Source organism: Lates calcarifer, linkage group LG5, assembly GCF_001640805.2.
Source record: "Lates calcarifer isolate ASB-BC8 linkage group LG5, TLL_Latcal_v3, whole genome shotgun sequence".
Lineage (NCBI taxonomy): Eukaryota > Metazoa > Chordata > Actinopteri > Centropomidae > Lates > Lates calcarifer.
The window spans coordinates 2,652,113-2,674,453 of record NC_066837.1 but is presented as its reverse complement, the minus strand read 5'-3'; the positions used below and the strand labels follow the sequence as shown (position 1 = coordinate 2,674,453).

Sequence of the window (22,341 nt, the reverse complement as noted above, 5' to 3'; positions counted from 1 at the left end):
GCTGTCTCTGTTATTGATTGTGTTATTAGATGACTGTAAACCGAAGCCTCACTTATTAAATGTGTGTCCTCTGCTGTGTGATGTGGCACTTATGCTCTCATTCCCTCAAGGTTGTTGTTATATTTGATAAAAGCATTATAATTTCTTCTGACGTTGGCAGAGACGCTCTTTATTTCCAATTTAATATACCTCTGCTTACACTGACAGAGAAAGAATAGGCTCCTGAGTGAGTGAGCACCCAGATTATTTTGGAACTAGCCTCCTCCTCAGCTGTGGAATGGACTCATTTAGACTTCTTCTGCAGAAATGTTGCTGTGTTAATGACACTTCCAGTGAAGGAAACCCAAGTTTGCATGATATTTAATTGATTGATTAAATTAATTTCATGCGCAGCAGCAGCTACAATCACTGAGGATAAAGCCACGACAAATCCTAATGGCTCATTCCCGCTGTGGTCCTCCAGAATACAACAAATAAGACATCTCACAGCTGCGTGGTGGTAAAGCTGACAAGTTCCAGCTTCTCTTTATGATTAAAAATACACTACGAATCCAGCTACAAATGACTGAGAAATCGGCTTTTCAGGGCCACTTTGAAGATGCCCTGTTTAAGAAATCAGGTTACTGCAGAGAGCTGATAGTAAACACACTGATTGAGGAAGAACCTGAGAAGCGTGACTTCACCTTGTTTCTGATAATCAACACCTCGACTCTGCCAAATCTGTCAGCCCCGGTCCTGCGTGCCTGCCTCCGCCTCCTCGTCTGGTTCGGTTCAGCCTCTTTGAATTCAAACCTCACCAGCATCCAGCTTCCTTTGTCCTGTTTTTTTTCCTAACATTCCAGTCATTCCTGATCCCAGCATTTCATTGCTTTACTTGTGGCTCGCGTGAATTTTTGTCGTCCTGGCGGGAAGCCAAAACACACACAGCTTAACCTCACACATCCGTCCGCTTCCTTTTTCCCCTCCTCTCCCTCCTTTGACTCTTTCTTCTTCTTCTTCTTTTAAAATTCTCCTCCATTCACTTGCTCTCTCTGTGTCCTCTTTCTCTCTCCATCACTGTCATTTGCATCCATATAAATCACGCTTCATATGCTTGGCAGCAGTGCGTGTGTGTGTGTGTGTGCGTGTGTGTGTGTGTGTGTTATAGAAACGTGGGGGAGGAGGGGTCAGAAAATAGAGCTGAACCTTTGCCCACCCACACACTCCCCACTGAGAGGAGAGAATAATGTCTGCTGACAGGAGGGGAGCATGGTGCCGGCAGGTGGTGAATCCTCACATTGGAGGAGCTGGAAGACTGAAATGATTAATTAATTATCAGAAGTCTGATTTCTGATCAGTTTTTTACACAACATGCTGATTAACTGCAGCTGGACCGGTTGGTGGAGGCATACGACTGCAATGTGATCATTTTAGTTAGTTTTAGTTTTTCACAATACAAAATCTTTTACTTATATCTTACACCTGAAAGCTGCCCGGCACAGCTCCAGTCTGAGGTGTGGGCCACTGAACCTGCACTGCAGCAGCTGGGAGTTAATGGTCTTGTTCAAGAAGTAACGAAGACGGAACAAGTTCTGCTTTCTCTTTTCTCATCAGCCCATCCCACCGTCTGGTCACAAGCCTCCTTCTCTAACCTTTAGGTCTTATTTTACTTTCATTACTCTTAGTGACTTAAGTTTAGTTTCCATTTCAACAACTTTCTCTTTGCTCTTGTTGAGTGCAGCTCAGCCTGGAACCCCAGTATTTTTAAGCCTCTACCAAAATGTGTCCCTAGATCAAAGTATTGACAATCGTCAGACCCTGAAAGTTGGCGCTGAATGCTTTGTCAGATTCTTACACCGTGTCTACACAGAAGGTGCAGTGTGAGCAGCACATTAGCAGCAGCAGCAGCTTTAGTGCTCCATCTGTGTCGACACAGGATGTGTTCAGGCACAGTGTTGAGTTTAGGGCACACGTTTTTTTGGCAGCGTTCGGAGACCAACAAGAAGAAAATAGACTTGAAGTGTAAAAAAAATGCCATCCAACATGTGAGCTGTGAGGCAGCCTGTGTATACAGCTGGATCGATTAAAATAGAAGCTTATCTGTTCCATCAAACACTCAAGACGGACGACTGAAAAACACTTTGTGTGTGTAGACGCATTATAGTCTTGTTAACGCAGCCTGGTTTAAATGATCATTTTAGCAGATTTTATTTTGGCAAAAATACAGATGTTGTTGATTAATGTTGATGTTTATTAATGAAAAAAGGATTTGCAAGAAAAAAGTGTAGATATTCTTCTAAGTGAGGAACTGAAATGAGTTTTGTTTTGGCTCTGATGGCAACAAATAATGAGCCCTGCATGTAACTTGTGCAGCGCTGCTCTCCACAGGTGAAAACTGTCAGTCAGTGCAGGTGTTCTCCATCAACTCTGATGAAGAACTCCTGCTTCACTTTTCTCCCCTGTCGTGCTCATTTAGTGATTTGAGACAAGAATCATTGTTTTTAATTTGGCTTGTTTTTTTTTTTTGATGTTGCACAGAGAACCTGCTGGGAGCTTTACTGCGGATCAAGGAGGTGATCAGACGACGAGTGGAGAGCAGCGAGGAAGAGGACACAGATGAACGGGGGATGACCCAGCGCCTGGAAGACATCCTCCGAGAGTCCAGTGGTGAGAAACACACACCCGCACACTCAGTTCTCAAAAATCCGTACATTATGTCCTGACCCCCAAATCACTCGTGTATCGCAGCGACGGTGGAGCTCCATGCTGAGAAGTTAGCATGTGCTATTTGTTTTTTTTCAGTGCAAACATTCATTTGGACTCAAGGATGAACTGATTAGAATTTTCTGGTCAAAGGTCAAATGTCAGTGTGACCTCACAAAACATGTTTTTGACCATAAAACAAGCTAATTAACTACAACTGGATTGATTAGCAGAGGCAGTAATTCTAGTTAAAATAAGTCATGTTCTTTATCCTGTGTTTGCTCATAAACAGATTTGTGATGATGTTTTCTTAATTTGTTCATTTTATTTCACAGGTTTGTCTTTAAAAGATCCAACATGAGGACTCAACACAACACACAGCTCACAACACAAAAAAGCAACATTACAGTGTTTATGTTTGGTATTTCTGTCTGTATACAGTATTGCCACATGCACCCTCACGTTTTGTTTTGTTTTTCGTGTATGGAGCTAATTCTGTTTTGTTCCTTCCCGTCACACTAACTAATTTATCTCCATGACAACTGCAGGTCCTTTAGTTGCCGGGCGGACCAAAGACTTTGTGCAGAGGATTTTGGCGGCCAGTCAGAACCAGCGCAAAGAGCCCCCGCAGGAAGGAGACGAGACAGCGGGGTAAACTCACCCAGCAACCCCCCCACCCACCTCCACCTCCTCCTCCTCCTCCCTCCGTCGCCCACGCCCTCCCTCACCCAGCACCACCAACCAACCTGACCTGACCAAGCTTCTCTCCACCACCTCCACTCTCACAGTGTAAAAGTAAGAGCAAAGAGGTGAAGCAGAGGTGGCGAGGCTGGGAAAATAGAGGAGGAGGAGGAGGAGGAGGAAGGAGTAGCCTAAACAAAATGGGAGTAAATTGCCACCCTGCTCCCAGTCCTCTCCTGTTGGCCCTCCAAACAGCAGCCGTCTTCACCGCTCTGTCTCTGCAGGCTGCACCACAACCACCACCAGATCAGAGCTGCTGCTGCCGCTGCTGACGTCTCTGTATTCTGTGTTCTCTGTGAGCGTGTGTGTGTGCGCGCGCGTGCGTGTGTGTTGGATATGTAACATACTGTATGAGCGTGTATAGTGTTCCTCTCTCCCTCTGTGTGCTGTATTTGTATCCCATTGTGCCTATGAATAGACATTGCACTGTTTTGTAGATGGTTGTAGTTGTCAGCAGGGGACCGGTAGTGAGCCGAGGGCGAGGGGGCATTTGAGGATAGAGGAAGTGCTAAAATAAGGAAGTGGGAGGAGCCCAGGCCTGGAAAACAAAGAAGCGTGTGTGTGTGTGTGAGTGTGAGTGTGTGTGTGTTTTTTTTTCGTATTTGACTGGGCTCCTATAGAAACACTGCATACCATTCGGATTGCATCGGCATCTAAAATGTCAGTTAGTGTTGTGATACACAACAAGTGATGGAGTCCTGATGCCAGATCAGCTGTTAATGGAAACAACAGCGTGTTTGTTGTGGAAAAGTCCTTGGAGCTTTAATACCACCCCCCCCTCTTAAACTCCCCTTCACTCCATCAAAATGTAAGCAAAGTTCAAAACGAAAGAGAAAACTGCACCTTAATTCAAACTGACCAAAGATAACTGAAACTGCTGAACCACTCGAGATGCTGCCAACCATTACCACATCATTATATTTTAAAAAGTGACCGATACACTAACTGAAATATTTTGATTGTTGTCATGTTTACCTGCATGCGTCCTTAAAGGATGACGTTACTGAACAGACTTTAATCCCCTTCACCTAAATGCACTACCATCATGGGTCTGAGAGACTGTGGTGTGACAGACAGGAAATGACTGACCGGTCACAGTTTGTTCAGCCTTTTAGCTCTGCAGCCTGGTGCTCCTTTAGCTTATCTGCAGTGGCTTTATTTTTACCCACAAAAGGGAAGTGTCCTCAATGCCTTCCCCAAGCCCTCTCCTCAACCCCTGACCTGATTATGTAGCGCACCTTCCTGAATTGCAATGACAAATAGAGAAAAACACTTGTAGAGCTAGAAAGCAAATAAGTTTAATTTGTTTTGTTTTGTTTTTTGTTATAATTTTGTTGTTATTTGGCAACGCCACAGCCCACAGAGTGGGCGTCAGTCTTGAGAGTTTTGAAATCTGCCTTTCTTCTGTGGTCTTTGCTGAAGCTGTAGACCAACCTGTCCAAGGTCTCTAAATGTTGTTGGACATAAAATGTCAAGGACCCTTTGAATTGCACTGTGGTAAGAGCAACTAAGCACCTTTTGAAGAGGGCTTCAGATCCTCCAAAAGAGAAAAAAAGACTCTTGGCACCTTTTTCTAAAGACAGATATTGATTGAGAAACTTGTGGGCGCCCAGCGCTTTGTGACCGTCTGGTGGTCTCGGTTTGTTTCCGTATGGTGCTACTGTATGACGAAAAAATAAAAAGCAATGGAAACCTGAGCGGAGGCATCAGGCAGTAACTGCTGACTGGGTTTTGGCCTGAGAGCACATATTGTTGTAATAGGCAGTTTGTTTGCATAATGACGCCTTTCTGAAGTGCCTGGAGCTTAAAGCCACAGGGACCTGTGTTATTATGCCTGATCTTAAACCCTATTACAAGGTAAAACGTAACCCATGACTACTGCTCCGAGCTCGGCCTCACTTGACTTTACTTAGAAAAGAAAAAAAAGCTGCAGGCTTGTGTAGGATCCTCTCACGTACTCAGCCAAAAAACAGTCAACCAAAATATTTTCCGTACAGATTAAAACCTATACATGGAAACAGTAGCTGGCACCGGTTTCTGTGAACATCATCTCTGGGAAATATAAGTGGAGGAGTGGCTGTTCGCTAAGCAGTCCCCTTTGTTTTTCAACCTTGACAAGCTCCCATCTGGGCTGCGTTCCAAAGCTGCTGCTCTATAACACTGTTCCCCCTCCTATGGAAATTCCATTTCCTGTCTCAATCAGGAGAGGGGCAGTTTACCCTGAACTCCTCTCTGCGTGGAGGTTTTGCTCATGGTCAGTTTGAAAGCTGCGGATTCAAGAGTTCAGGGCGGTTTCAGTGCTGCTCCTGTTTTACTCTCGGTATCCTTTTAATTCTGGGAAATGTTACTCACGGTCGTATGAATATAGAGCTGTACTGTAAACAGAGGATTCCTGTTGTTGAGCTGGAAAGGTTCTGCTGCTGGTGAACAGAGCGCTCAAGCTCTGATGCCAAAGACTGATAGTCTGTGGCTTCGCAAGAAAAGACGCAGCAGCAGGAGGCTCTGATATCACTGAGGCTTCTTAAACATCACCACAGAAACCTGGTCGGGGTTTGGTGTGATTATTTTACGGTAATAAAAAAGAAAAGACAGATGATCCAGGACAAGTCCAACACAGAGGCCAGTAGAGGAAAACTCTCAGCCTGTTTGGTTAAAGGTGCTCTCTGCGTGCTTTCTGCTGCTGAGAAGTGCATTCCTCCACCTCCCACTTTCTTTCAAGGCTTGGGAAGTTGGCGTCGCTGCCAGCGGAGTCACAGGATCTCATGCTGGCAGCAGCTTCCTTCACATGCCCTCATGCAGCAACAAACTAAAAAGGAGGAAACCGCAGAAAACAACTGCGCACATCGCTGAAGTTTAAAACGTCGTACGACCCATCTGTCACGTCGGAGGAGGTAGAGGTCTTTGGGTTCAACAGAGATTCCACTTTGAATGCATAAGTGTGTCCTGATGTTTTCCTTCCTCCAAAGTGGTGTTACGTAACACTCAACACCATCTGCTGTGTACATTCATCTATATGCCAAAAACTGAACTGAAGAGAAAACTGTTGTAACACAGTGAATTCCAGCCACAGATCCAAACAACAAACAAGACATGATGCTGGGTTTTACACAACTAGTGAGCTCATATCAGGGTTTCAATTGATACTGCAGCATGTTTCCTCTTTAAACAAACATTGACATTTTTGTATCATGGTATATCCCTTTAACTGTGAAGCTTTAATGGGGAGGAGCCAGTCTTGGCAAGGCCGCTAGTCTCTGCTCAGATGCTCGATTGAGTTTCCCAGAAAGCCTGTGTTTATGTATACCTGGAAGCAGGAGGCAGATATCTGAGGGGGAAACTGGAATGAGCCAAAGATGTCTGCTGTTTGGTCACAGTTTCTGTAGCTGTTTTCGTGACGCTCACGACAGGGTGAGCTTAACCCGGGTCACCTGCAGAACAGCTGGGATTTAAAGAATACAGAACTGATGCTCTCCGCTTACAGATTTAGCCAACTCTGACCTAATATGGACAATGACTTTGCAAAAACTGGACGATGTGTATCTCAGTTACTTCCTCATTGGGTGTCACCATCTGCCAGACGAAGACAGGGAGAAGTAAACAGTCCTGAAACTCACTGATGTGCTCACTGACCTTTTTTTTTTTTTTTTTTTTTTTTGAGAAAGAGAAAGTTTTGAGAAGGAGAAAGTTTTTCAGTCCCCAGTGTGAAAGATCCACATCAGCTGTCGGGGGGGAGGCAGTGATAGTTTGAAACCCTGAAGAGTGCAGAACAGGTTTAGCTCCCCAGGTTCCTTTAGATGTCTAGAGGTTAAATAGGACTGTAGGGTGAAGACTCTCTGTTCTGCTGCTTCCCTGTATCTGAGGGAGACTCTTTCTGTTGTAATTGGCTGAAGTTACATTCCATGTCACCTGGGTGCGGCTCTGTTGCAGCTGCTGATAACTATCTGCTGTCACTGTTGCCAATATCCACTGGACGCATGAGCAAAGCATCTCACTCACAGCTATTTTATCCATTAATGTTATTTTTTTGCCTTTCACTTAACTTTATTTATATGTATTGACATTAAGTTAATATTTACTGATGCATTTGTTACTAAACTTTAGAAGAATGGCAGGTTTTCGCTCTGCTGGTGTACACAATTTAGTGATGACAAACAAACAAACTTGTATTCAGTTATATTAGTGAGACAGCTGTAACGTATGTTGGCAACATGGCTGCTGAAGGACGCAGAGCTTACAGACGATCTGCTTCAAAAAGCCTCCAGTGGATGTTTGAGCTGCAACAAAGACAGAAAATGAATCAATCGACAGTTCTGATGAGCAAATAAGTCATTTAACAAGCTAAACTCTCAGTAATAATAACATCTACTGCTTCCAGCGTCTGTTAAGTCAGGATTTACTGCCCGTCTCTATCATTGTGATTGGAATATCTTTGGGTTTTTGACTGATTGTCAGGAAAAAACCAAGCATTTTGAAACCCTTATCTTTGGCTCTGGGAACTTGTGATGGGCATTTTATAGACTGAATGATTCAGTGATGGAAGATATTATTTGGAGCCCCTGATGGCCTGAAAGGTTCATCAGCTGCCTTGCCCAGAGGTATTTCTCTCCATTTGTGCCCGTGCTTTGATTAAGATATCCAGATTCTAACATCGGCTCTGCTAGAAAAACACTAATGCAAGTCTGGGTAGACAAATGTAAAAGTAGTGTCAGACTTCAGAGGACAGGCAGAAGCTGTTGTCCCTCATGTGACTGCAGTGGGTTTTTTTGGACCAGGCGTTGAGGCGTTGTGGAGCGGCGGGCTGAATAGACCCATCAGTAAGCCTACACTGGTGGGACGCTGCTGACCTCCGGGTGCCCGTCCCCACTCTGCTCCAGCGCTCACATTGTCGGAGACACTCAGGCTTCTCCGATTTCAAAGGCGACGGGCCTCCGGGCAGAGGAGGCCGGGGGAAACGGCACTTAGCCGGGGCCTCGGAGAAGTTTATCCGAAACCTTTTAATCCCCTTCACCACCACCTCCACCTCCGCCCCCCTGTCACACACTCTGACAGCTGCAGAGGACGACTTCAGTCGAATCGCTGCCGCCCACTGCGACGGCCTGCATCTTGATGCCCCCGTCTCCTCTGTCACTGGCCTGGAAACCTCCATCTGGGCAGGAGCCAGATGGGGGAAGGTGTTAGTTTAGACCTGCAGGCCCACATGGAGTTTTCTTATGAGTGAAAGTGAGGTGGAGGAAGCTGGCTGAGGCTAGCTGCAGTTTGTGCCTCTGATGTCTAATCATTACGTTCAAGTCTCAGAGCTGAGCATCTGTTTTTCTGAAACATAAATCTCTGGCGATCTTTCAGGATCCCAGACGGCTGTTTAAAGACCCTGAAACCTGTTTCCTTAATCAGCTTCTTACTGTGAGTGATGAGATCTTACATGTGCACGCAGTTTACTGCCAGAGATTTCTCTGTTTAGCCTTTTTCTCTGTGCTTTTCTCACTAGTTTAAAGTGGGCAGGACTCAGGTGGAAAAGAAGGTGAATTTCTGTGCACCAATCAGGATTAGCAGCATTTAAATCAAAGTGTGATGACAGTGTTTTTGGTGTGTTTGGCCCCTGTCAATCAAATCTGCACAGTCCTGACACGGCAGGTTAACAGTGTTAAACTCTAATTGATAATTCCTTGATAATTTCCATGCCTGGAAATTACTGGACTGAGGCAGTGAGGCACTATCCGTTAAAGGTTTAAAGAAATCACTCAACATTTTGGGAAATACTATTATTATCTTTCTTACTGAGAGTTAGCAGAGCCCGTTAGCTTAGCTCAACATTAAGAACAGGGAGACTGCTAACCTGGTTTTCTCCAAAGGTAACAAACCAAATTCCTCCACTCAGCACTTCTACAACTCACTAATTAACACATTATATCTTGCTAATTGAAAAAACAAAGTGTGAAAATTTAAAGTGGTGTTTTAATGGGAAGTTACATGTGGGACTGTTTCTTGGCTGAGTGCACAGACTTCCTTTCACAACGAGGTGTTAGTTTTGTTTTAGACAACAACAACTGAACACATGTCTGATCCACTAACACATGTTCATATTCATGTAACTTTTCATAGCAGTGTGTGAAAGTTGTACATGGTGCTAACATCCGGTGGGTGAACAGTGGGTGGTAAAAGTTTTTGAAATCTCAGCAGAGATTGAAAACACAGATGCTCAGCTCTCTGTTGTAAATGTAATGATGATGTACGAGAGGCAGCTGAAACGCACCTCGTGGCTTTAACCAAAACCAAGTCAGTCGTTTCTGTCCAGATCTGCGATGAGTCCAGATGGAGGGCCGGTGCTGTGGATGTGACGTCTGGTTATAAATGAAATGATGTGGGACTGATTAATCACATCCCTGCCGGTTCTTAAATCTGTCTGAAAACATGCTGAATGATGGGAGGAAAGGAAAACCAAGAGACAAGAAACATTCCACAATGCCATGTCATATACTGTACAGCAACCCCTTAACTTCTCTTCTTCTGTTTTCCTCCCCTCCCTCCTTCCCCCTCCTTCTGTCTTTCAGTAACCCAGTAATCACAGTACTACAGTAATACTTTGGACCTGTTAACACATTAACACATCTTTATGTACAACTCCTTCGTCAGTAAGTAACCTTTAAGAAAATAGTTCAAAAAAACGAAACAAAAAAATACAAGAAGTGCCGTACAAATAGAAGCCTAATATTTTTTGTTTTGGTTTTGTGTGAGTGTACTGTACACCTGTATAATGTATATTTTAATATTTATATGCAGCTGTTGTATTAAAGTATATTTTTAAAATAAAAACGGGGCAGTGTTTCTTTAATGTCCGTTAGATTTAGGAGTTCATTTATTCCTGTAATGAAGGTAAAACTGATTATTAGATGTAATAAGAAGCAGCCTCTGTTTCTCCTTTGTCTAATTGTTTTGTGCTATTTTTCAGGTGTTATCTATGAAGCAGTGAGGTGATGGTGCGATCAATTAAAGGTGTTTTGTCTTGTCAGCACCTGGAGACAACAGCAGTCAGGATTTGCATTTCCTCTGTGGGCTCAGCAGCTCCACCAGCAGGCCACACACGGCGTTACAGCCTCAGTTATGAAAATAGCTTTTACATAACTTCATCCTAAAGGAATGAAGGTGATGACTGCCCTTTGGAAGTTTTTGGCTTGTACTGGCAGTGATTGTTTTACAGGCCGGCGATGATTGTCACCCACAGGATCCAACTCACCAGTTTAGTGTTGACAAGTGCCAAAAGCCTGATCATTCCCCTCCTTCTCTCAGGAGCCATTTTAGCCCTCAGTGTTGTCTAACAGGTCAGCAACTTTAAGACTTCCTCCTACTCTTACTGTTGGCAAAAAACTCAACAATCAAAACCTTGATAAAACTCATTTTAAAGTATCAACTCAACCGTCTTTCCTGAGTTCACGTCCCTGATAATCCTTAAATCACTGTATTGTGTCACTCGTCATCTTGGAAATATCAGATGAGAAAACAAACTCGGCACAAGTTTCTTATCTGATTGGTGGAACCAGTTTGTCTGTAAGGCAGTACTGGGAGATTAAATTCACCAAGACCAGCCATCTGACACACCCTTTCCTGTCTGCAGTGAGTACACAAACACACACAACCAACAAAAGCCAACATTCATTACAAAATGATCCTTTATTGGATTGGAACTGTTTCTATTCACATTGATGTTAAAGGTACCTTAATCACAAACATCAAAGTCAAGTGTTCCCCTCAGTGATTTACTGTTTAACATTGCACAATGCCCAGCTCTGGAAAGACACTCAACGACTGATCAGGAGTCAAAACATCAGAGCAGCAGAAATCCTACGATCCACATCACGATGAAGGAAGAGGTCTTAGGTTTTTGATTCATTTTGACAATCGCGAGGTAAACGAGGACGTCAGAAATAAAAAAAAAAAAGAAATGACTCTGTCAGAGCTCAGATTTCAGACTTTTGGCTGCTGTGTCAGAGGATTACTGGTTCAGGAACTGAGAGTGGAGAAGTGCTATTGAAGTACAGATGAAGACGAAGGTTAGAAACTCACACTGACAGTTTGACAAGGTCGCATCAGAACTCATCTGTGTCAGGACGAACAGAAGAGAAAGGAGAGCGAGTGTGTAGAGAACATATTTAGCACAAGCGGAATCACAGTTAAGCTCTCGAACAGCTCCACTTTGAACAAGCAAACATTCGCACAGTACAGGTTAGAAAACAGCTTCTTTTCAAACAATAGAGTCATCATCTTTTAATTTGATGAATCATGTCCCGTCCCTCTGATTTAAAAAATCCATAAAATTAATTACAAATCATCACTTTGGACATAAAACAAATCTCCCACTGTGGGATCGACACATTATTTCACTTCTCAGGAAGTTTCAGCAGGTGCTACTCAGACACATATTTGCATCGTCATGGTTGTTACACAGCTGTATCAGTCCATCAGCACACAACATGATGCCAAGACTCACTGAAAAAAACTAAACGAGCACAACAGTGGCTTCATTTACAGCTACAGTAAAAACAATAAAATAAACCCTTTTCTCTCAGAATAAGGCTTTTTTCCTTGAAAATGGCTTTAAAGTAGTTTATTTTTAAATGTTCAGCACATATTGAGATTTTTTCTGCTGTGCCCCAGCATCCATCCTGGCCCCAGGGATAAGACCAGATTCTTCCCTTTTGTGGAGTCACTGCATTTAGAAATCAGGCGGCATTTGCTTAAATCAGGCCTCCAGGGTCGTCGTCTGTTTTCAGCGCCTTCATCCAGACGCTGAGCAGATCTCTCAGCATATTACAGCTAAAATGCCTCTTGGCTCTGTCTTTGCTCTGATAAAAATCTGGGCTGGATGGGGGTCTTGGCAGGACAACAGTGGCATTCAAGTATCAAAGCACAATCTGAGGCCAGAGCTGTGCAGCTGACATCATTGGTCTGCAGGATTGCTTTCGAGGAAATCATCCCATCGGGACGGACAGAGGTGCAGATGAAACACTATCCCTGATGGTAGAAGAGTGCTGCTGCACTCACAACGATCGCCCGCTGTGGTATCACCTCACTGAGGAGCAATGCTAAATCAGTTGTGGGGGTGTGAATGTTTCGGCTGTGAGATGATGGTAAGAGCAGGTTTTTTGTTGATGCTGTTGCACAAAGGTTTTTGGGTGAAACAAAAATCGGCGACAGCTTCTTCATCTTTGCTTTCTTTGTCTGCAGATGTTTCCCTACTCTCACAGCCACAATAACAGACTATTTTAAGATTCTCAGCACTTGAGGGGCAAAACTGTCAAGTTTAGCTTCAGCATGGTGCCAGAGGAAAAAGGTTTGTTGTAGAAATCAAGGAGGCTGTCAGGGTTGGCTCAGCTTTTTCAACTCAGCTGTTTGATGTGAATGATAACATTAGCATGAGCACGGTAACATGCAAACAGTCCTGTTACACTGCTGTTTCAGTCACACCACCAAGCTAACATGCTAAAACGAGCATGCTAATATTTTGCAGGCTATGTGCTGCTGTGTTCATGTGATACTGGAGCTAACAACTGTTACATATGTCTCACAACATCTGATCTATATAAACTCAGTCAGTCTGCACACGACGCCCTGCATCCGCGCTGCTTTTCTCTGAATATTAACTCCCTTCATCTCCCCAGCCTCCTCTTGCATTAGCATTTAGTTGCATGTGAATTCTGAATATTTTTAATGTGTATTCATGTTTTAAAAAAAAGAAAAAAAAGAAAGAAAAACGTTGTGTGTCTCAGGCTCTGTCATGTTTAGGTTTTATGAACTCACTCAGATTTGCTCCAGAGCCACACTGTTAAACTAAAATGCATATAGTTGCAATAAGGAGTTAAAGTGTGAGTGTGCTGACTGAAATGAAGTTACCTGAAGATCCAATCTGACATGAACACAGCATGGAAACAAGCTATGGTAGCCTCAATCTCATAGCACAGCTGAGGCTGACTGGGTTTGTTTCAGACCACTGCAAAAATCTGAATCCTGACCGGGTCACATGTGGATAATTAGCTTTTTCTGTCCTATATGCCTTCAGATAACTCGTACAGAATGGATGCTGAATGACCTTCAAAGTCCTCAACAAACCCATATTCCTATCCTGAATCCTCTGCCCGGGATTATTATACAGTAAAGATGTTTATCAAGACACAGAATCCAGATTCACTGCCATGAAACTAGAAACTAGATCTAAGAAGAAATGGGTAGCACTTGATCCTGTAATGCAGAGGTGATTCTTTCATCCAAAATTGTCTTGAAAGAAGAAAGTGAAACCCAGAGAACATCTTTCCAATCTGAGATGGGCTCTGTGTTTAAAGCTGCACGATCAAAGTATATACAGACGAGTTTGATTTCCAGGCTCATTAAACAGTCTCTGTGCTGTGATGTTTTTCCCTGCAATAAAATCTTGCCTCTTCGAATATGCCCTTGGCTGGTGAGTAATTCTCAGGATCCTTATTAACCATCCTCCATACTCACATTCTAAGTTTTAGATTTGTGGTTACAGCAAGTCACACATGTCATGGAGTAAAAAGATCCTGCAGGGCTGGATCCTCCCGTCACAAGACGTATTCCTCAGGGGAGGAGGGCCTCTCCCTCCTCCACCCACAGGAGGTCCAAGGCCTCGGCCTGCCGCAGCTCCCGCTGGTGGATCCTCCGTAGGCGCAGGATGTAGAGCAGGATGGCCAGCACCACCACCAGGATGCAGAGCGAGAACAGGTGGTGGTTGTAGACGAAGGAGGGGCGCAGCCAGCTGGAGTGGCTCTGCCGCAACGTTTCCTGCTGCAGGTCCCTGGAGAAACACAAGGGGCACAGGAAGACATGAAGAGACACGCTGGTACGTTCATACAAGTAAAAACAAACCTCTAATCCTCTTACTGATCAACTGCAACAGCTTTCTGTGTGTGTCCTTTAATATAAAAACAAAAGCATCCATTTGTCTCAAACATTTTTCCCTATTCTGTGATGGAAAACCTGCACACTAATTAATTATTTAACCTACCCCAAAGTGACGAGCATTTCCTAAAGTCAACAAGCTGACCATTTATTTATAAAAAGATTGTTATGGTTGTAAGCTTTTGGACAGCCCTGTATTCACACACTCTGCTAAATATCAACTGGTCACTTTTCTTTTGCTTCAGATGTTTACGTCACACTTTGCATGTTTCTCTCAGCTAATTTGCACATTGAGATTTGCTTCCTGAACCTCGATGTGAAACGGTGACTCGGTGCAGGATCCACTGCTTCAAATAAAAACTCACTGTTGTTTTTATTTTGCTAGGAAGTTATGGATGTGTGACTGTAAGATTTAGTGTAGATACTGTCCTGGTCTGTGTGTTTGCGTTGTAGTGATGGCGTTACCTGAGAGGCAGGAAGCGGGTTTTGAAAAGGATGGCTCCCAGAGTCCACTGGACCTCCTTGTCATAAACCAGCTGGGCTGTTCTCAGACTCGGGTAGTCAGTGGGGAAACGGAAACCAGAGTGCAACACCTCGTACATCCAGGCTGATTTGAAGCACTGATACCTGGGTTGGCGAGAGCGGCATTATGGGTCAAAGAGAGATAAATGAGTAGGTATTTACTCTGTAAGCCTGCAAACGAAAGGACAGTGTGCTGCACAGCTGCACCTCCAGCAGTTTCACAGCTGCAGTTCTAGTTCAACCTGCACCACCTACAGGCAAGAAGCAGCACTTTACACGCGCAGATGGAAACATTTCAATGTGAGCAAGCAAAGCTGGACTCTGCTGAACCTACTTGAGTCTGCTAATGTCGGCCTGCTGAGCGAAAAGCTGGTTGTCCAGACGCTGTTTCAGGGTTGACCACTTGGTGGAGCAGTAGTCCTGGTAAACAAAGCAAAACAAACACCTGTGAACTTTCTATCAACAGACAAAAATTTGTAAAGTTATATTTCTCTGCCCATTTACTCATGAAAAGTCTCTTTACTACATGACAGTGGTGTGTTTGTGGTTACCGTAGCAGCTCGGGAATATTTCTCGCTGTTGTACTGTCCTCCTATCCTCAACACATCCTCCATACAGTAATAAAACTCTGAAAAGCCATAGAACTCGCTGTTGCTGAAGTTGATGGGAGCCTGGAAAAAAAATGGCAAGAAAAGTTCATTTGTGGCTTTAATTTCTTAGGGACATTTAACATTAATAAACATTGCCATGAATACGCCATGTTTAGCCTAAAGCTAATTTTAATGTTACTAATATTAATTACCCACTTATTTAAAGGTAAAATTTGTGATTATTTATTGATGTTTATTGGAGTTACAACAATATTTGCCCCCGAATTTGAACTTTTATAAAAGCAATGCTAACTAGCTTAGCGGTGACATAAAGCAAGCACTTGAAATGAGCTGTACCTGATAAACTCCCCCTGGGGACATGGTGCCGTTGTGGAGGCCGAGGAAGGGTTGTACAGCCTCCTGACATCGAGCCCAGTCCCCCTGACCCCTCAGATACAAGGTGCGGTTGTCCCTGACGACTGTGTCTGACAGGCCGAGCGGCAGACACGGGTCCAAGTATGGTTTGTCCTCACTCAGGCCTGTCTGTGTCGTAAGAAACCTGGACAAACAGGAACGTGAAAAACATTATTTGAATGTGAGGTAGTGTTCTCTACTCACTAAAATATACAAAACCAAAATAGCTAAACTTGAGGAGGACGTTCAGAAATTACAGTGAATCTGTAGCTTGATTGTAGATTATTAAAGATAATCACTGAGCTAGAATTAAATACTGCAGACTTCATCAGATGTAGCATCTTAACAGGATTTAATTACCATATTCATGTGAAGATATTAGTATAATTGACATAAACAACAGATTGCCAGGACTGACCAGCCTGTAAACTATGTTTTACATCATGTACCACCTGGCTGGATTTCACGGAAAAAAATACTGACTGGAGGTTGTGGGAAATGTAGTCCTGAACACTAATAATACTGCTGGTATGAGACAAGATAAGAGAGACTACCAATCATCTAGACCAGTCTCAGTAAGTTATCTAGGTGAGAGATATAACAGCTCGGTGTGTGTGTCACAGTGTGTGTCTGAACCTGTTCTTGCTGAGTGTCTTGTTGACCAGCTGATCCTCGTAGCGCTGCCTGGCCATGTTTCCTCCGAAGCCGAGGAACGTGGTGACGTAGACTCTGTACACGTGCTGCGTGTGCTCAACATCACAGCCCAGGTTAAACTCTGCGAGAACACTCTTCCCGGCCTCCTCCTAGAAAACACACACACTGAAGCATTACACCGTTCCAGACGAGACCTGCTGTCTAGATGAACACGAGGGCTCAACTTGAGCAGTGATTTTTGATTTTGATTTGAACTGAAATTTTGTGGGTCCTGCTGTGTTTTTCACACAAAATGAGACATCTGACGACATTTGTTTTGGCTCTGGGGTAATGTAAATCAAGACTAAATGATCAAGGAGTTTCCACAGGGACTCATGCAGTATCAGATGTCTCGCTGCACCTCCTTACCTCTTGTGGTGAGTTGAAGGTGATGGCACTGGGCACCTCGTAGGCAATCTGCAGTGAAGCACCACCCATATCCATGATGCCCACTGTGCGCCGCCTGCTGATTGGCCGTTGGTTCTGAGACCCAGTTGTCACTTCGACTGTGGCGTCCTCTGAGAGGCATAAAGATTTAGTTTTGAAAAGTTATTGGATCGTTGGTCAAATGTCGGGGAATAATAACACTTAATACATAGATGAGAGATATTATTTTTTATTAAGCACTTGTTTAAAAAGAGTACTTCACACCTGTAGAAAGAGGCTATAAACATTAATATCAGTTTGAGATACGACCTTCACACTCACCCTCATCAGCGTGATCAAAGCGACCCAGAACAAAGTTAATGCCAATCCATGCATACACGCCTTCAGGGTTGAGCAGCAGCAGGAGCAAGTCATTACAGCCATGATGGAAACACACAGAAAAACACAGGCAGGCAACAATTAGTTATCAACTAAAACCAGTGTCAGCAAGTAGTAACAACACCACACTGAAAAAATAAAGAATGTCCTCTCACCCTCCTGTTTCCCAGAGATGACCTCAGCATGTGAACTGGAAAACAGGAAATCAAACTCCAGGGGAACATCAGTCACCAGGTCTTCCAAGATAGCCGCCTGCTGGCTACGTATACAGAAGTACAGCATATTCATAACATATACACATACAGCATAAAATTTGGAGATACAAATATTTGAACTCCAAATCTACCCACAGACTGAAAACTGAAAATGATTAAAAGCTCATAAAATGTTACAATGTAAAATTCCATTAAAACATGACTTGACTTTCTTTTATTTATCTACCTCTCTGGCAGCAGCCTCATGCCAGCAGTACAGAGGATGTAGAGCGGCGTCTCCTTGTGTTTATTCTTTGGGACGTGAGCGGCGGCGAAGCTGAGCAGAGGGTGGAGGTAGTCGCTGGCCTTTGTTGGCGTCTTCGCCAGAGTGGAGATACCTGTGAGAACCATCGATACATCCCCATTTTAGCACAATCTAAAGACAACAACATTTCATATTTGTTTTAGATACAGCTAGACGCATACAGAAGGCTGATTGTAACGCCCACACAGAGATGAAGAATCTCTTTAATGCTGCCAATATCATAAAAGAAGCCAACTGGACAATTCATGCATTATGTATCAGTCTTGATCTCATCCTGAGTATCTGTTCATGTATTTATGTTTCTAGTTATGTTTCCAAGGACAGCAGCTCTGAAAATGTGGCTTGAACAGAATTCATTGTGTTGAGCTAAATTACAACCTGACTAGTACTGGATTTTTCAGGTCTATAAGTAAAAAAAAGGAAGATAATAAGGTATAAGGCTCTTAAAGAATTGAAAAGAATACTGCTCTCAAACATGAAGTATCTTTCTTTATCATATAACATCCATGCTGACATAGACATATATGAAATATCGGTCTTTCGTGAAAACACAAACAAGTTCTTCCATGAAGGCTGTAACAGTCCCAGGGTTCAAAGTGCCACGTAGCCTTTAACTGCTGCTCCTGGAACAAACACAGCATATCTACACTGTCTGCTGTGACTGAGATAAAACACAAGTCACAGGGGCTGAATGGTACTCAACACAGATATATGACTAATTATCTAAACTAATGTCATCAGATATACTACTCCTGAGAAATATCTCGACTCAAAATGAAACAAGTAAGTTTACCATAAAAGGAAAAAGTCACAGACGAATCTGGAAAACAAAACTTTCTCTTTTTCCATGAGTGTTCTCTGCTATCTCTTTCACACACTCTGTCTTTCAGGCTGTGAACCAAGAGGACAGACAGTGATAAGTAATGAATCTTGTGTTGGCACAAAAATCTTCAACAACACTGAGTGAATTATGAATAACTCTCTGTTTCTCAATGGCCCCATTGTTAAGTCACACAATAAGACAACAGCAATAGTTTCGGACTCAAAATTTGACCAAAGCTCTGTCATTTCCATTTTTTTTCCCAGAATGCACTGGAAAGAATGAGTCAGTAATGCACAAAGAAACCGCAGTTGTCCACGGTCGACAGCAGAAACATTCATGCATGAATATAAAGATTTTAGCCCTTTGTCTGCCTTTTGGTTTGTTTGTGTGTGTGTGACTTTTTACACGACAGCAATTTACATAAAGATGTTCCTAACCAGGTTTGATCTTCTTGACGACAGGTTTGTGGTCGTGGTCCTTCATCTGTCGGATGTCCAGCAGGGTGTGGGGGTTCCCGTTGTGGGGGGGCCAGTAGTACACAAAGACCCGAGAGCCGCTGCTGCCACAGTCCACCACGATGCCATAATTCAGTGCAGGGTTGAGGACATCAGTGGCCTCCATGGACTCTGCGATGGAGAGGTACCTGGAGAGGAGAACAAACATTTAGAAGATGAAGAATATATTCTCACCAGCCTATTAATGTTTATATACTGAACTTGGATAAACTGCAAAACTGAATTATCAGGCCTGAGAAATGTGCTAAAAGAGAGAGAGAGAGACCTAAATAAGTGACCTAGACTTACTAAAAATGATCACTGCATCAGGCATTTTTATTTTTTTATCTTTGTTTTTCATAGACAGTACATTTTCATACCATACTCTCTGGCCCATCAACACTATTCTCGAGGAACAAGTGTGATCATGTGCAGCTGCAGAACAGTCACCAGTACAGGTTTAGTTCACACTGGTCAAACCCACACAAAATATTCAGCATTATGTAGATGCTTTGGATAAAATCCTTGAGCAAACAGCAGGTGGAAAACATTTAAGATGCCAGAGGCTCTGGGAGTGACTGCAGACATTTGAGTCTTCACATAAAATGGTGAGAAACATACGCAGCACTCTCCTCCTTTAAGTTAATCTCTTCTTTAAGCAAGTGTATTAAAATGCAAACAAAGACACAATCAAACACAGACAGAACCTGTTGTCAGGTACAGAGTGCCTTTCACACATGTAAGTTATCTTTGTATTCATATCTGTCCTTGGTTGCTGAAGAGAGCACCTGCAGTCAGTCTCACAAACTGAGTTCAACTCACTCTGAGCTGTGTAGTTTCAAAAACAACTCTGAGAACTGATCTCACAAACATGGTCGTCACCTGGCTCTGAGATATTCCAGTCCAGAAATTAAAAGAGTCTTGTAATAAACAGCCAATCATACGCACAGAGGAAATTCTGACTTATATACACAGGCTGAAACAGCACACAGTCAACATGTCTCAACTATGTGATGTTTTTATTAATAATGTTACAGTTGGAGTAATATTTTGATTGATGTGTAATTCCAGAAAATCAGCGTGTTAGAGCATGTCACCTCACCATCCTGTTAGGTGACTCATTGCTTTTCAGTGCTGCTTCCTTACCAATTCTATAGAGCAATATTTTCTTAGGTTTTGTTTGTACAAATAATTTTACAAGTTCAAGTTGGATACCAAGATAAATATCAAAAGACAGTGGCCCTGTTTAACTGTTTAAGAGCTGTTGTTACTAACTTGAATTTATGCTGGTTATAAAATAAGGATTTTATCACTGCATTTTCCAGTTGTTTCTTTCATTTCTCATCTCCAGCAATCACCATGCATGTCCACTCACTTGTTGACATGGGCCCCTGGCTGTCGCTGGGGGCCCCACAGCTGCCTCTGGTAGGTCCCAAGGAAGAAGAGAACGGAGGTGATGAAGAGCAGCAGCAGCAGCAGCAGCCTCTGTCTGGGAGCACAGCCCAGAGACAGCAGGGACACGCTGCAGTACCAAGAGGCCGGCAGGCAGGAAAAAGTGATCCTGTAGAGGAAGAGAACACAACAAAAAGCCAATGAGTGTGACTGGCTAATAAAAAGCTGCAGCGCACATTATAAGTGTCAAACACTTGCAAAGTGTTTCCAGATAGAAGCTGTTATCAGTTAATTACCTTGCCATAAGTCCACGTCAGCAAAAATACAAGATGTCACAGTTGTCACCTCATGGCTTCTGCAGTCTGATTAGGATCCTGTCCCGGGCTGTGAAGAAGGAGAAAAGCCTCAATACAGCTTAAGTGTTATATCATCTTAATTACAGCACAGTATAATATTTTAGTCACTAATTGCAGCCTCTGTGGTTGCTGCCTTAACTAGTTGTTAGTTGTTTCTGTTCACTATTTTTATATATGGTTTATATGTATATTTAATTTTTTGGGCTGAAACTGGTGATTATTTCAAGAGTTAAGAGATCCATTGTCTGTCGATCTCCTAATTGATTAATTAACCAATTGTTTCAGCTCTTCTATTTTTTAAATCACCTACTTTGTTTTTTGATTTATGTAACTCTGCTGTTGCAATTCCCAAGTGGCATCAATAAATAGACCGATTAACTTACCTTATTGTAACAGTAGCTAGCATTCCCCTATCTCCTTACGATCTACCTTCACAGTATTTGCAAATCATATTGTGATACTTGTGTAATTCCCCACTGAAATGCTGTATATTTAGCATTACCTCCAATATAGGCCACTATAAAGAGGGTAACTGGCTTATCTCCCAGTTATATAAGCTAAAGCTGTTCCATTAAAACAGAATAACCGGACTCTTGGACGGAGCAAACACCGCACAAATAGTGCATTTTAAGTATTATCCTTATATTATCACGGTTAGCTACAACACTGACTTCTAATTTACCTGGTAATATAGCAGCCGTTACCGGCTAACGGTACGTTTAAGAACAGTGTGTTACAGTTATCCACAAGCTATCACTCGCTGTTATAAACTCACCTAAACAAGTCTCTCCTCCGCTGCGACAGGAAACTCCGTCAGTAAAATCGGTTATTATTTCGACATAAGAGGTAGTAAAATGTTTCCTTGTCTCCCCGGACCACGGAAATCAATTTAAAACACGACGACGAACCGAACGAGAGGAAATGACCGAAAAATCCGACCACTTTCCGGTTGGCCCGTTTACCACGTCATCAAATACGTAATTTGTCTGGAGGCGTTCATGAGCTGTAGGAAAAATGAAACCTTTGTACTACATTCTTATAGCCGCCGTTATTACATAGCTGTTATCGCACCTGAGTACATGAAATTAATCTGAAAGTGCTGATGAGTGGATTTTTTAATAAAGTTTAATAAAGGTGGCGTAGCACCGTTGAGCAGTCACGCATCACATCCAATCTGAGGGAGCTTCAGCGAGTCTACCAGGAAGCATGGGATAAACCGCGACTTAAACCAGAGGACTTGAGGCTGCAATTGCTGCTAAAGAGGCTGCTGCAAGTCTGAATACAAGTCTAATTTCAGTTTCTGATTTTTATTAGTTTGCAAGAATTTCCCAAAAGTCAAGAGTTAAAAGAGTGATGGGCAACATGTAAAGTGAGCTTGAGAGACACCTGAAGGCAGCATGTGCCATCTTGTGGACACATAAAAACATGCTGTTGATGATCTG

General features: G+C 43.0%; 2 protein-coding genes across 9 annotated transcripts in view; one reads left to right on the top strand and one right to left on the bottom strand.

Annotated features, from left to right (window-relative positions):
- LOC108880823 (CREB3 regulatory factor) overlaps positions 1-13,139 on the top strand; it is a 32,798-nt gene extending 19,659 nt beyond the window's left edge. For 7 of the 8 annotated variants that reach the window (XM_018672535.2, XM_018672537.2, XM_018672536.2 and 4 more), the window contains 2 exons: positions 2,518-2,646; positions 3,231-13,139. In XM_018672535.2, the coding sequence (XP_018528051.1) occupies positions 2,518-2,646; positions 3,231-3,337 (236 nt within the window). In that variant the 3' untranslated portion in view covers positions 3,338-13,139. The other variant, XM_018672541.2, reaches the window with a different exon arrangement.
- On the bottom strand, positions 11,070-21,866 carry LOC108880821 (ectonucleoside triphosphate diphosphohydrolase 7). The gene is made up of 14 exons (XM_018672533.2): positions 21,675-21,866; positions 20,840-20,927; positions 20,527-20,712; positions 19,095-19,300; positions 17,757-17,907; positions 17,471-17,574; positions 17,259-17,318; positions 16,920-17,068; positions 16,494-16,660; positions 15,801-16,002; positions 15,405-15,524; positions 15,188-15,273; positions 14,797-14,958; positions 11,070-14,227 (listed from the first exon to the last, which is right to left on the bottom strand). Exons 2-14 carry the CDS (start codon positions 20,845-20,847, stop codon positions 14,011-14,013), a joined length of 1,818 nt encoding a protein of 605 aa, XP_018528049.1. The 5' UTR covers positions 20,848-20,927; positions 21,675-21,866; the 3' UTR covers positions 11,070-14,010.
- Positions 21,867-22,341: the final 475 nt, after the last annotated feature.

Excerpts from the sequence above, each read along its gene's own strand:
- LOC108880821 (XM_018672533.2), bottom strand. Across the intron at positions 17,319-17,470 it reads CATCTCTGGGAAACAGGAGG|GCGTGTATGCATGGATTGGC; the intron begins GTGAGAGGACAT and ends TCAACCCTGAAG. Across the intron at positions 16,003-16,493 it reads AAGACACTCAGCAAGAACAG|GTTTCTTACGACACAGACAG; the intron begins GTTCAGACACAC and ends CTGTTTGTCCAG.